Source organism: Lactuca sativa, chromosome 2 (genome assembly GCF_002870075.4).
Source record: "Lactuca sativa cultivar Salinas chromosome 2, Lsat_Salinas_v11, whole genome shotgun sequence".
Classification (NCBI taxonomy): Eukaryota; Viridiplantae; Streptophyta; class Magnoliopsida; order Asterales; family Asteraceae; genus Lactuca; species Lactuca sativa.
The window spans coordinates 129,639,612-129,654,702 of NC_056624.2; the positions used below are offsets into that span (position 1 = coordinate 129,639,612).

General features: G+C 36.0%; 1 protein-coding gene across 1 annotated transcript; it reads right to left on the bottom strand.

Moving 5' to 3' along the window:
- Positions 1-11,465: 11,465 nt before the first annotated feature.
- On the bottom strand, positions 11,466-13,588 carry LOC111898571 (beta-amyrin 28-monooxygenase). Its single transcript, XM_023894467.3, has 4 exons — positions 13,049-13,588; positions 12,516-12,971; positions 12,191-12,378; positions 11,466-12,106 (listed from the first exon to the last, which is right to left on the bottom strand). Exons 1-4 carry the CDS (start codon positions 13,563-13,565, stop codon positions 11,807-11,809), a joined length of 1,461 nt encoding a protein of 486 aa, XP_023750235.1. The 5' UTR covers positions 13,566-13,588; the 3' UTR covers positions 11,466-11,806.
- Positions 13,589-15,091: the final 1,503 nt, after the last annotated feature.

Sequence of the window (15,091 nt, forward strand, 5' to 3'; positions counted from 1 at the left end):
CATTATTATAGACACATTTTAATTTATTTGAATACATAATTGACTTGAGAATTGTTGGACCAGGATGACCGAGAAACTGATACGATTGAGATGGTGAGACTTTAACACTTGACGCAAACTTTGAAGAAGTACTAGAAGAAGAGCGATTGATTGGTATTAGATACAGACCTCCTTTGCTTCTACTAACTAGAAGCGTTTTCTTCATGACCATGTCCTTAACAAAAAAAACATTAGGATAAAACTCAATGAAAACATTATTATCAGAAGTGAGTTTATGAGCAGATAGAAGATGCTTGTTAATATTAGGGACATGTAAGATGTTTTTGATAGCAAGAGATGGACCTAAACAATGAATGATAGAATGACCAATATGAGAAATTCACAAACATGCTCCATTTGCTACTTGAACGTGATATTTCCCATGGTAACGGTCTTGAATAGTCAGACGATCAAGATAACTTGTAAGGTGATCCGTTGCTCCTGTATCAATGTATCATCTTGTTTCTAGGTTGTACCCTTCTGTGGTCACACTATTTCCACTATGATACTCCTCTGCTTGATATGCATGATTGAACCTGTTACGACAGTTCGATGCAGTGTGAATTGGTATGCTACATACTTGACTTCGTAGGCTGCCATTATTTCTGCCAAGTCCACGACTGCTGCAACCACAATAGTTATTTCTCTGATTGGAGTTATTGTGTCCATTATTGTTTTTGCGACGAAGGGCATTGGATTCATGCCTAGTGGCATTGTTGGCTAATGAAGTGTACTCCACTGTAGTGTTCATAGAGGTTGCTTAAGCTTCATGTGCAATTAAATAAGAGTAGAATTCTAGAAGAGTTACCTTCCGCTCATTTCTTAGAACAGTAATAGCAGTGAAAAGATCACTATGTCCGGGACCCAAGCCGCCTAGTATGTAACCAATCACTTCTTCATCACCCATAGGTTGACCAATTTTTGCCATGGTGTCAGCAAAACCTGTCATCTTCTGATAATACTCGGCTGCACTCATGTCTCCGTTTCTTGTTGTGGATAGTTGTGTACGAATCTAAATAGGGTTTTTGCGATGTTGGGCAGAAAGCATGGTGTGGAGGGATGTCCATAATTCCTTTGCAGTATTAATGCATCAGATGAGTTGAGGGAGAACATCTTCCGTCATCGTGGAAATAAGGCCTCCAATGATAGCCCAATCTTGAATCGTCCATGTATTATAGTCAGGGTTTGCCGATTCCCTAGCAGCATCATTGGTTCCTGTAGTCACCTTTTCCGGAGGAGCAGGTATGGTTTCGTCTAGATTTCTGAAGATATGAACACCTCGTACGATAGGAACAACTTGAGGTTTCCGTAGTAAGAAGTTGGTGTAGTTAACTTACATGAAAGTTTGCTGAGCTTTGGCTCTTTCAAAAAAAAAAAAAAAAAAAAAAAACTTACATGAAATAGTAGTGGCAATTGTGGAAGATTTTACGAGTGCAGACATTGTAGAGATATCATTTGGAGAGGAAGACCAAAGAACCGGAGATATGAGGTAGGTTTTTGGAGCGTGAGATCTTGGCTCTGATACCAAGTTTAACTGAGAATTTAGCATGAAGATCCCAATGGGATTGATTGTATATATATATATATATATATATATATATATATATATATATATATATATATATATATATATATATATATATATATAGTCACAAGATAACAATGATCCCTTATAACTAGGATCTATCTATACAACATTATATATCATATATTAAAAACTATTTATCTAATCTGTTTACAAAGTATACTAGAAACTTCAGTGGTAGTTATTCACTATTTGGCTTAAGTGTAAGCATCCTCTAAAACAAGGGGTGGAAGCTAGAAACAATATATTCCTTCAAGATCTCAAATCCAATTTCACTATTAAAATTTGTTCCTATATGTGCATAAAAAAGGCATCAAGTCAACAAATCAGTTGCTTATAAAAAAAATGAGCATACGACGTTAATGAATCGATGACCTATCAAGACAATCATAAATCACAATTAATGGTGGGTGTCTACCTGATTTGTGTTGAATTCTACACCATAATAAACCAAAAAAATCATATACATGTAATGGACTGTAATATAGCATTTAGTGGATCTGGCTTACCGATCATGCAATGTCCTCAACAATAGGACTACTTCCATCAATGTGAAGAAGCAATGAATATTTAAGCTGCAAATAGTTACAAATTGTTATTTAAGAAAGCTCAAAAGATCTACATTTGTTATTCAAAACAAACCAAATCCCACCAGATGTAAAGCATCAGTCTGGAAAAATATGGATAAAAATACAATACATGGATGACCATGGCGACGATGATTGAAGAAGAGGGGGATGGAAATCAAGAAATCATAATTTGTTGGAAGGTGGTTATTCTTGAGAAGGGAATAAGAACAGGCGGCCAAGAAATATTCATACCTGATGAAACCGCATTATGCCAGGTTACCATCAACAACTAAAAACAACCAACATTATAGATAAGGAAAAAAATTGGATACCAATTAAGCCCAAATTGGAAGAAACATAACGTCTTAAGAGAAAATTGAGAAGTTAAGGAAAAAATATACCGTCTATGCCCCACCATTGTTTACCTTATAGCTGATGGGTTTTATACAAACAAGCCTATGTGTGGATGCAACCCTAGTTTGGATCTATGTTTACTCTATTGGACATACAAGCATTGAACAAAAAATAGAAAACCCTAATATACATCTAATAATTCGAAATCTACATATGAAAGATTAGATCACATACCTTTGTTGCTATATAGTAATAACAACTAAATCTTGAAGATCCTTGCTTTTGAGAAACAAGTACCACAAGCGTAGTACCTCTAATGGCTCACAAACACACTAAGGCAAGAAGATAAATATGAGAGAGAGGACAGAGGAGTCGCTTGCTCAGAAATTCGGCTCTTCTAGGGTTTCAATAAGGTGCCCAAATTCAAGAGGTCAAGGACTCTATTTATAGTTGAGGCCAACTAGGGTTTTGAGATGCAAACCCTAATCCCTTAGCTTAGGGACTAAGAAAGTCTATGGCCCCTTCCTTAGGGATTAGAAAAAATCTCTAGAACCTTCTAGGGATTTTCGGCCCTCCCTAATAAGAGTGATCCAATGGCCCAACACCACAATAAAATAGTTACAAAACAGCCCCTACACTTTTAAACAGTTCCTTTAATCCCAAAATTAATTCCAAATTAATTTCTAATCAAATACTAATTAATAATATGATTTCCAATTAATATATTATTCTTTTAATATATTAATAAATCATTTTATGCACCAATTTATTATTTTAAATAATAAACTCAGCCTCTCTCTCCAATAGTCATCCTGTCTAGTTGTGAGTGTGAAGACAACCTAAAAGGACCATGCTACTATCAAATCAGGTAGATAGAAACTATCGTTATGGGCTTAGACACCAAATCCAATAGTTTCCCACTTGGATAAGTCTAAGAACTATACTTGCAAATATGAGTTCAAAATTTGACTAGCAATTGTAGCTCTCAAAAGTCGTTGTCGAAATCTGACCTAGTCAGTCATGTGTCATTAGATAAGGGATCATATAATTCTCCGTTCTGAAAGATATCATGTGGACAAAGACATGGAATAGAACCATTCTCAATGTCCAACAGTTTGTTTCCCGATTTCTGATTTGTATGACAATCAAGTTAATTGAACACATCAATTCAGTCCTGACCGGGCCCGACACATAAGTCAACACAAAATCATCGAGGGGCCCAAGATATTGCTTTTACCTCTTGAGATAAAAGGAATAGATAAAATTTGACTTATATGCTTGTACTTATTTACTCACTAAATCGTATAGAACAATACATTTTATAACATCAAGTTACTAATGCGTTCACGCATTATCAATGCACAACCAACTCGTAAACAACAAGTCATATATCTTGGTTTAAATATTATATGATATTATTGTCTCACAATTAATCGTGATAAATTCCATGAAGTAATTCAAATGAGTGTGGGTTTAATCCAATACTCAAAATTCCTATTTCGAGAGTACTCATGAATGTTGCAGCAAACTCTTGCTATGTCCAAACACTTAGAAAATCTACAAGCCAATTCATGACAGTCTTACTTCATTACTTACTTCCAAAGTATGATCAACTGTGGATAATTTGAACAATCAAATTTTACAGGAAGCAAAACATGCAAAAGTGAAACACAAAATAAACAATTCAAAAAAAGACAGTAAACAATACTTATAAATAAATCTCTATTATTTAATCTTCAAATCTCAATTACATTTACATTATTACATGTTTCTATATAACTATCTAATCGCTAAAACTAATATCATCCTTTAGGACAATGCTTCTCGCATGCTGAACGTGCTTAATCCTACTCAAACCCTTCATGAGGGGTCTACAAGATTCTCTTCCGATGATATCCTCTTGATGACAAAGAGTCATTCTTCTACCCGATGTCTGATGAAGTGGTATTTTTTGTCAATATGTATTGATCTTCCATAATCTCTCAGTTCCTTGGTCAAGGCGACCGCTCCTTAATTATCGTAGAAAATCTCCATCGGATCCTTTATGGCTGGTACAACTCCAAGGTCTCAAATGAAGTTCTTCAACCATATAGCCTCCTTCGACGCTTCACTGGCAGCTATTTACTCTGATTCACACATTGTATCAACCACGGTCTCCTATTTGGGGCTTTTCTACGTCACAACTCCTCCAATCAGGGTAAACACCCAGCCTAAATGAGAGCGGAAGTTGTCTATGTTGGTTTGAAAGTTGGCGTCACTATACCCTATGACTCTTAAGTCATCACTGCCACCAAGCACAAGGACTCAATCCTTAGTCCGTTGTAGATACTTAAGAATGTTCTTCAACGCTATCTAGAGAGCTCTACCCGGGTTCCCTTGATATCAACTTACCATGCTCAAAGCGAAAGTCACATCAGGGAGAGTACATGTCATAGCGTACATAATCGAGCCAACGGCGAAAGCATATGGCACTCGACTCATTTCTGCTATCTCTGCATTGATACTCGGACTCTGAGTCATACTCAGTTTGGTATTGCTTTGGATAAGTAACTCCCCTTTCTTGGAATTTTCCATACTAAAATGTTTTAGAACCTTATCCAAGTAAGTACTTTGACTAAGTCCAATTATTCTTCTACTCCTATTCCTCAAGATCCTTATTCCCAAAATATAGGCAGCCTCTCCTAGATCCTTCATAGCGAAACACTTTCCAAGCCAGGATTTAACTTCCTGCAAGGTTGGAATGTCGTTTCCTATGAGTAGTATGTCATCAACATACAATAATAGGAAGCTAACTATACTCCCACTAGTTTTGACATATACACAGGACTCATCCTTACTCCTCAAGAAACCAAACTCTATGACTTTCTCATCGAAGCAAAGATTCCATCTGGAAGACGCTTGCTTCAATCCATAGATGGATTTCTCAAGCTTGCACACTCTATTGGGGTATTTAGCATCCATAAAACCCTCTGGATGACACGTGTAAACATCTTCAGCCAACTTCCTAATTAGGAAAGCGGTTTTGACATCCATCTTCCAGATTTCATAATCATGAAACACATCGATGGATAACATAACCCTAATAGACTTGATCTTGGCTACTGGTGAGAAGGTCTCAGCATAGTCAACATGTCGGGGTTTGAGTAAAACCCTTCGCAACCAGTCATGCCATGAACATGTGCTCCTTACCATCCATGTCGTTATTCTTCTTGAAGATCCATTTGCAACCAACTGTCTTACGACCTGGTATATTGTCAACCAGGTTCCAAACTTGATTGTCATACATGGAATGGATCTTGTTGTCCATTGCCTCTTTCCATTTAGCAGTCTCAGGGCCCGCCATGGCTTCCTTGTAGTTAGAAGGCTCATCCAAATTTATCAATGTACTATCACTAATAAACGTATCACCTTCTACAATTATATGGAAACCATGCAACACATGTGGAACGCTAACTCTACTGGAATGTCTAATAGGTAATGACTGGTCAACTAGTTCAATAGGAATATCTTCCTCAGGTTGAGTGCTAGTGTTAGAGGTTCTTCATCGCTTGATTCTTGAATCTCTTCAAGATCAATTGTCCTCCCACTGTCCCCTTGACATATGAGTTCTCTCTCGTGAAAGACTCATCTTCGTGCTATAAAGACCACATTTTCACTAGGTCTGTATAACAAGTGTTCAAAGGACTTATGTGGGTAGCCAACAAAAATACACCGCTCACTTCGAGGTTCAAGCTTGTCATGAGTCTCTCGTCTAACAAAAGCTTCACAACCCCAAACCTTGATATGTGCTAATGAGGTAACCTTCCCCGTTTACATCTCGTGAGGTGTTTTGGCGACCATCTTTGTTGGGACTAGATTAAGGATATGGGCGGCAGTCTTTAAGGCATACCCCCAAAATGAGATTGGTAGCGAAGCTCAACTCATCATCGAATGAACCATGTCCAACAAGGTTCGATTACACCTCTCAGCCACACCATTAAGTTGTGTTGTCCTAGGAGGTGTCAATTGTGAAATAATTCCACATTCCTTAAGGTATTCGTGGAAGTCGATACTAAGATACTCACCACCTCTATCAGATCTGAGCCTCTTGATCTTCCTTCCCAATTGATTCTCTGCTTCTTGCTTAAACTCTTTGAACTTTTCAAATGTTTCTAACTTGTGCTTGATCAAGTAGATATATACATATCTGCTATAATCATCAGCAAAAGTCACATAGAAGCGATTTGCATCCCTTGTGATGGATCTGAACGTCCCACACACATATGTGTGTGTGAGATCCAAAAATCCTTCACCTATTGCACAAGTACTAGTGAAAGGTGATTTAGTTATCTTTCCAAGAAAATAAGATCCGCACGTGTCATCTGACCTTAGGTCAAATGACTCCACCAATCCATCCTTTTAGAGTTAGGCAATGTGTTTCTTGTTGACATGTCCAAGACGACAATGCCACAAGCATGCCTTATCTAAATCATTAGACGAATCAATATGTAACACATTATTTCCTAAGTTGTATACAACCATCACTGTTTCATATACACCATCACAAGGCAATGCTTCAAAATAAAAAATACCATTATAATAAGCATTTATAGAACCACTTTCATTATTAAATGAATATCTAAAACCTTGTTTCTACAAACCATGAAAAAAAATATTGCTTGTCATTTCTGGCGAGTAGCAACAATTATTCAAATCTGTACATAATCCACTACTAATCTCTAAAGAATAAACGCCGATATTTGTAACAGGTGACGATCTCCTATTGTCCGTTATCAGGTTCATCTTCCCAAGCTCCACATTATTATCTTCTTTTAGCCCCTACAAGTCAGAGCAAATATGAAAACCACATCTTGTATCAAGGACCCAAGAATTAGAATGCAATGAATTTTTAGATAAAATTGTATAAATACCTGCTGAGGTATGCATGATCTTGCCGTCCATTATGTCCTGCATATACTTGGGGAAGCTACGTTTCCAATGCCCCTTTTCATGGCAGTAGAAGCACATTGCTTCTTTTGGATCAGAGGAAGAAGGGGAAAAACTGGACTTTCCTTTGGATCCACTAGAAGAAGATCCATAATGAGACTTTCCTTTCTAGTTCTTAGAGGAAGCTTTCCTCTTCTTTCCCTTCCCTTGACCAATATTCAGGACTGGAGCAGCAACAAGAGTGGATTCAACAACCTTTCCTTTCAATCCACTTTCATTAGTTCTTAACAAACCTTGAAGTTTGCTCAAGGTGACTTCCTCCTTGCTCAGATGATAAGTCATCTTGAACTGATCATAGGAGGGAGGCAAAGAGTGCAAGATTATGTCTATATCTAGCTCTTCATCAAAGTTGACATTCAACTTGAGCAAACGATCCACATACCTCTACATCCTTTGTAGGTGGGTTGTGATGGACTCTCCATCCTTCATATTGGTTGTTATGAACGAGGTGACTATCTCAAACCTCTCTTGACGTGCTCTTTGATGGTACTTCTCCATCAAGTCCAGACACATCACGTAGGGCCAATAGTCATCATAGAACTGTTGCAGCTCAGGAGTCATAGTGGCCACCATAATGCACGACACTTTGGTAACTTCCATGCATTGGGCCATATACTCAGCTATTTCTTCGGGAGTAGAAGTGGCTTCATCTATCTCAACCACTTGCTTGTCGAGAATATGTTCCTTATCCTCGTAATGTAAGGCCATTATGATGTTTCTGATCCAATCATTGAAGTTGGGCCCATCAAATGTGACCCTCACACAAATGTTCAGGAGCGAGAATGGGTTCGAGGAGCTGTTATTTTGCGGAGTTTGAGCTAGAAGCGCTGTTTGGGCAAGATATCTGAAAAAGAAAAAAGATAAGTTTTTGATTAGATAGGAAATCCTTAATATAGCACCCAAAATGAAATATTAAGGCTAGGACCCAACACAATAATTCACAATTCAAAAAAGGGATGCTGTAATCCAATTGTAAATTATTTGATGGTAGGTAAATCATGATTTACCAATCCCACCACAAAAAATGAAATTTAAATAAATTATGTTTTATTAAATGAAATCCTAGATCTTTTGATATCCATTGAACTATTCAATGGCATGTTTAATCTTGATTATGCCCTTCGAATTTGTGAATGGGATACCGAGGATCACAAATAAGGTGTGGATAATCTTGCAAATGAGCTTGGTACTCTCGATGTCATTAACCACCTAATCAATGTGTCGGTTAACCACACACTCTCCATTGCTATATGATAATTTATGAGTTACCTATTGCCACCTTTTGTTAGTCCAAGTTAGTATGTCGGTTAACCAAACACGCTCCACTAATGACTTCACAAAATGCAATATGCAACTTCATGGATTAGCATCAAATTCACATTTTTCTAAAGTAACTAACATTGGGAATTTATATAAAACATTTAGGTACTTTATATAGATCATTATACTTATTAATGAGAGTTTAATTTCCTATCCTATTCGTTCGGCTAACAACCCTCCACTAGTCAAGAGTGCGGTGGGTAAAAATGGATACCCAATGACGGTCATTTTATAGGTCGCTTCCTTAAACACCCCTTATAGACCAGCTTCATGAATGAGACCTACAAACCGTAAGACTGACTTTTCTTAAACATATATAATACTAAACTTTTAATTATATATATAGTACAAGGGTGTATTTTAAACATTTCAAAATACTAGGGTTTTTAATCTAATTTAAAATTTTCAAAATTAATAGCCTTTAATTTGAAACCTTAAATATTAAAAGCTTTGATTTAATAATTATCTAAAATTAATTAAATTAAATAAATAATTTAACCTAATCCCTTTATCCCAAAGATTTCGAAAATTTAGAAAGGGATTTTTCAAAACTTTAATTATCCTTTTAAACAGTTAAAAGATAACTCCTACCCAAAACCCTAGATTTTTGAAATCTAATCTTGGGGAAGGCATTTTCGAAATTCTAGAGTTAGCAAACCCTGAAAATCGAAATCATGAGGGTCAAAGGAAAGGGTTCAAAAAACCCTAATCAATTTTTGAAACTAGGGTTTTGAAACCCTAATTTCGGAAATCCAAGCCCTAGGGTTTAAAAGCCATAAACCCTAATTTTGTCAAGTTCAATCTATTGTATCAAATCTAATTGAAAACAAAACCTGGTCCTGATACTACTGATGGGTTTTATACAAACAGTCTTATGTGTGCATGCAACCCTAATTTGGATCTATGTTTTCTCTATTACAGATACAAGCATTGAACACAAAATAGAAAACCCTAATATGCATCTAATAATTCGAAATCTACATATGAAATATTAGATCACATACCTTTGTTGCTATATAGTAATAACAAATAAATCTTAAAGATCCTTGCTTTTGAGAAACAAGTACCACAAGTGTAGTACATCTAATGTCTCACAAACACACTACGGCAAGAAGATGAATATGAGAGAGAGGAGAGAGGAGACAATTTCTCAGAAATTCAGCTCTTCTAGGGTTTCAATGATGTGCCCGAATTCAAGAGCTCAAGGGTTCTACTTATAGTTGAGGACAACTAGGGTTTTGAGGTGGAAACCCTAATCCCTTTGCTTAGTGCCTAAGCAAGTCCATGGACCCCTTCCTTAGGGCTTCGACGAAAATTTCTAGAACCTTCTAGGAATTTTAGGCCCTCCCTAATAAGAGTGATCCAATGGCCCAAAATCACAACTATCAAATAATTACAAAACATCTCATGCACTTTTAATCAGTTCCTTTAACCCCAAAATTAATTCGAAATTAATTTTTAATTAAATACAAATTAATAATATGATTTCTAATTTATATATTATTCTTATAATATATTAATAAATCATTGTATGCACCAATTTGTTATTCTAACTAATGAATTCAGTCTCTCTCTCCAGTAGTCATCTTGTCTAGTTGCCAGTGTGAAGGCAACCCAAAATGACCATGCTACTATTAAATCAGGTACATATCAATTATAGTTATGCGCTTAGACACCTAGTCCAACAATAGCGACTCTGGCTGGAGCGATGGCCTTAAAAAGGGATTACAGGTGATATTGGGTTTTGTAGGCTATATGCGGTGGATGTTGTGAAGGAGTAAATGTTTTGGAAGTTTTAGATGATGGAATACTTCCAGGAGCAGAAGCTAACATTGTCTTCCTCTAACAGATCCGATGTTAGCCTTCAAATATATGTAAAAACGGAAGAGATAGAAAGATAGAGATACCTATCATTCTCCCATGAAGACGATTGAAAACGACGAAGACGAAGAGCAATTAACATCATCAGTCGTATTGGGGGTGTGTGATAGTGCAAAAAAATCACAAATAAAACTAAAAATCGGAACTCATGAAAGGAAACAACCACAAGCAGGTATAAAAGTATAGGCGGATCAGAAAATCTATGAGTGTAATCGATGCAGCACAACAGGAAGGCAGTGGTGGTATGAGAGTTTACGACAGAGCTTGAATCGATCAGCTGAGAAAGAGAAGAAGAGAAATGGAGACACCGGTGAAGAGGGTTGAGATCGACAAGAGAAACGAGTAGAAAACCCTACGTTAGAAGATGATAAAAGTGTGTGGGTTTGGCTAAAGAAGGATGAGAGAGGCGGTCGGACATGGTGATCCACACAAGAAGAAAACACGTGTTCAAGACAAGTAAGTTGGCTATGACCAACCCTCAAATCAAGGGACCAAAGTGTAAATTTGATAAAGTAATATGGCAAAATTTTGAATGGGCAAAGCCGTGTGACAAACATGCAGCACTTAGATCACAATAGAACACTTGTGGTTCATGAAGCATGTGACAAAGAAATGGATTGTTTGAGAAAGGAATGGATCGTTTGACAAATGAATGAATCAAGTGTCAAAGGAACGGATCGTACACTTTCTAATAAGAAAATGAAAATGAACTGATACTTTAAGATGGCAGGTAAACGGACAACGATTTAAAGTCAAATACATTAAGATGGAAGGTAAACGGACAACACGGTGTACCCCTAAATGTTAAATGGAACTTGAATATTTAAACCCTCTCAAAGAGTTGAAGTGCTTTAAATAGAATAACTACGAATCTTATCTATTACATAGTTACATTAACATTAGTATAACTATGATTAGCTTATTGAATATGAAAGAGAGCGAAAGGATACATTGATGGAGTTCAGCTTCTCGTAAAAGCCAATTGTAACCATTGCTTGCTATAAGTTTATAATTTTTAACACTTATAACTTCAAGCTGAAAGCATACCTCCATTGATTCATGGTTGTATTCATCAAGCTTGATGAGGATGGAGACGAATAGGAAGTCCCTTTATGGGTGTAGCCATGGCATCGTATATAATTTTCTCATTGGGCACTAACAAGTCCCATTTGAAATTAGTGACGATATTGTGAAGGAACACAAGTATTTCTAGTCGTGCAAATTCTTTCCCTACACACATCCTAGGTCCCCCTCCGAATGGAACATATGTGAATGGAATTGGTCCTACACCCTCGAACCTTGATGGATCAAAATGTGTCACGTCTTGAAAGTTTGCTTCATCTCTATGTGTCGTTACAGCACTCCAATATAGCTGAACATGCAAAACATATATACATGATATATCAGTTTATACCTTCCATCCTCTGGTAATAAAATGGGTTAAAAATTCTATTACCTTCCATCCTTTAGGAATGGTATAACCTGCGTATTCAAAATCCACCATGGCCTCTCTAAAGGATCCAACCACTGGTGGATTTATTCTCATGACTTCAGATACAACATTCCAAGTGTATCTCATCTTCTGTACATCCTCCCATGTGAGCATTTCACCTGCTTCTTTTCCCTTTGATATCTCCAATTGCTCTGCAAAATACAATGCCATTTGCGTATGTGAAAACCATTGCTTCTTTTCCCTTTGAGCATTTCACCTGCTTCTTTTCCCTTTGATAAACATAATCATAATGGAAGCAGAAAACAATAATAAAAGACGTACAACTGACCTCTCAACACCTTTTCATAAACATCAGGGTATTCGCCAAGACTCTTGATGATTAACGAGATAGATATAGTGGTGGTGTCATGACCAGTAAATAGTAGTAACAAGATGTTGTTTGCCATCTCCATCTCAGTTAAAAACCTACCATTTTCATCACAAGATGTAAGCAGATGTGACAGGAAATCTTGTGAAGACGATGCCTTTCCTTCTTCCAATGCCACCCTTCTCTCTTTGATAACCCCCTTTAGTTCTGTCCTAATAGCGTCTGCTAACTTCTTCGACTTATAAAATCGTGTCCCTGGGAAGTCCAGTGGTAAACCACCGACACCTTTCAAGAAAACATTAAACAGGGAACCGAGTTTTGCAATATAGTTTGGGTCTTCAAGGCTCATAAATAAACGACATGCGAGCTCAAAAGCGAATAACTTAACAGTTTTGTATACGTTCACCTCCTCCCTACCTTCATCGGAAAAAACGAAACACAACAACCCATTAACAATACTTGTGGGATTCAATGAGTAAAAGTCATTATATTACCTTGCCAGTGAACTTGGATATGGCGACGGGTGACGATGTCCATGGTGGTAGCATAGTGAGTGGCGAAAGCATCAGGACCTAGATACGATAACAGCATCTTCCTCATCCACTTTGCTTCATCACCACGGACTGTAATCAAGCATCTGCCGAAAATCTCCGTCACCGACGACGGCCACCACAACGCCACCAGCTTATTCTCGTTTCCAAACAGGAATTTGTTGCCGGCAGGACCACACAGCACCGCGATACTGTGGCCAAGCAACGACGTCTTGAACACTAAAGGACTGCCGTGTTTCTCGATCCGGTTTTGAACGAATCTCTCCGGAGTTCCTTTCAAACCTGCACGAATCAGCGATAGAGTTTCTCCGATAAATGGCCATCCGAAACTCCCAGGCGGAAGATTGATTTTGCTGCTTCCAGATTTTCGGTTCCAGTAACCAGTCAATAAAACGTATGAAACAATGAAGAGGAGGAGGAGAATCGGTGCTAGAATTTGAATCATGATTTGTTTTTGCATGCACTGAATTCGAAAAAACACCAAGTGCGTATTCACTATTTAACGTTTTCACAGATAATTGTTATAAACTTATAATAAATATATTAAAAATTAAAAATTATTATCCGACAAGCCGTATGGTGTTACTTGTTTAATTGATAAGTTTAACGTATCCATAAGTATTATTGGAGAGGATGGAATCTTTATATTTTCCCAATATCCCATAAATATTATTAGACTATGCAGTGTCGACAACAGTAAGATATGTTATGCCTATGTGGCACTCCCACAACATCCATCGTCTAACATTAGTTCATCGTCTAACATTAGTTCATCTTTAATGTATTGAACTCTTAACACATCATTATTTCACGAACTATACTATTTAACCTATTAAACTCTATATTTCATTAAATTTTATAGAGTTCAATGGATTTCCACATAATCATTTTAATTTTTTTATAAATAATATTAATAAATAAAACTAGAATATTACATTAATTAGAAATTCAAAGATACAATTACTAAAAGCATCCACGATTCAAGTAGTATAAGAGTTGAATAGGATGGTGATTAGGATTGAATAATAATTGAATGGAGTGTGGGTGATGACATGGAGTAGAGTTGAATGGAGGAGTTTAATGATCATTGAGTGGTTCAATAGAAGGAATAAAATGGTAATTAGGATTGAATAGGTGTTTAATGGGTTGTAGGTGGTGTTGTATAGATGTTTAATGGATGATGTGTTAATCCATTGAACTCTATAGAGTTCAATGAATTGTGGATGCCCTAAATATTAATTAAAGATTACAATTTAGAAATTAAAAGTTACAAATAATACACTAACTAAAAAGTACAATATCTAAAATAGAAATTTTACTTTATATTGTATTTTATTTTAATCTCGTCACACCGGTTTCTCCAAATTTCACATTGATTTCTCCACATTTCAAAGAAACTCTGAACTATGTGATAATTCTGTAGATCATGCTCTTCCACATGATTTAATCTACTCTAATAAATGAAAATGACTTTCCCACATGTTCTTCTCTCATAAGATTAGCCACATGTCATTTTGTCATAATTTGAAATATATTTATTTTCCACTTGTTATTACTTTAATTTTCATTTTCAATATATCATTGATTTACTTTCTATAAATTAAACTATCATAATGATTATCAAATTTTAAATTTCAAATTCAATTCCAAATAAATTTACAGTTTAAACATTTATTTTTAATATTTTGTTATAATTAACCCGTTTAGTACACACTAAACTCATAATTTTAATTAATTTATTCTTTGCATATTTTTTTTCTCATAATTTTCACTTATTTCAATATCAAATTCAAATAAAATTTCTATTTAATCGTTCGTACTTAACATTTTGTTTTAATCAACCCGTATATTATACGGGTCTCACAACTAGTAAAGAATATTTAGGAACATTTTATTAATATGTAATTTCACTATTTTGCATTATAATAAATAAGATGTTATCTTTTTAAAATGTTTTTAAGATTTTTATATATTTTTTATTGTTTA

What these genes read in the sequence shown, in the direction of transcription:
- LOC111898571 (XM_023894467.3), bottom strand. Translation starts at nt 13,565, where the DNA reads ATGCAAAAACAAATCATGATTCAAATTCTAGCACCGATTCTCCTCCTC. An exon ending in TATCCAAGTTCACTGGCAAG is followed by an intron (nt 12,972 to 13,048) that starts GTAATATAATGA and finishes TTTCCGATGAAG; the next exon opens with GTAGGGAGGAGGTGAACGTA. An exon ending in CCATTCCTAAAGGATGGAAG is followed by an intron (nt 12,107 to 12,190) that starts GTAATAGAATTT and finishes TTGCATGTTCAG; the next exon opens with CTATATTGGAGTGCTGTAAC.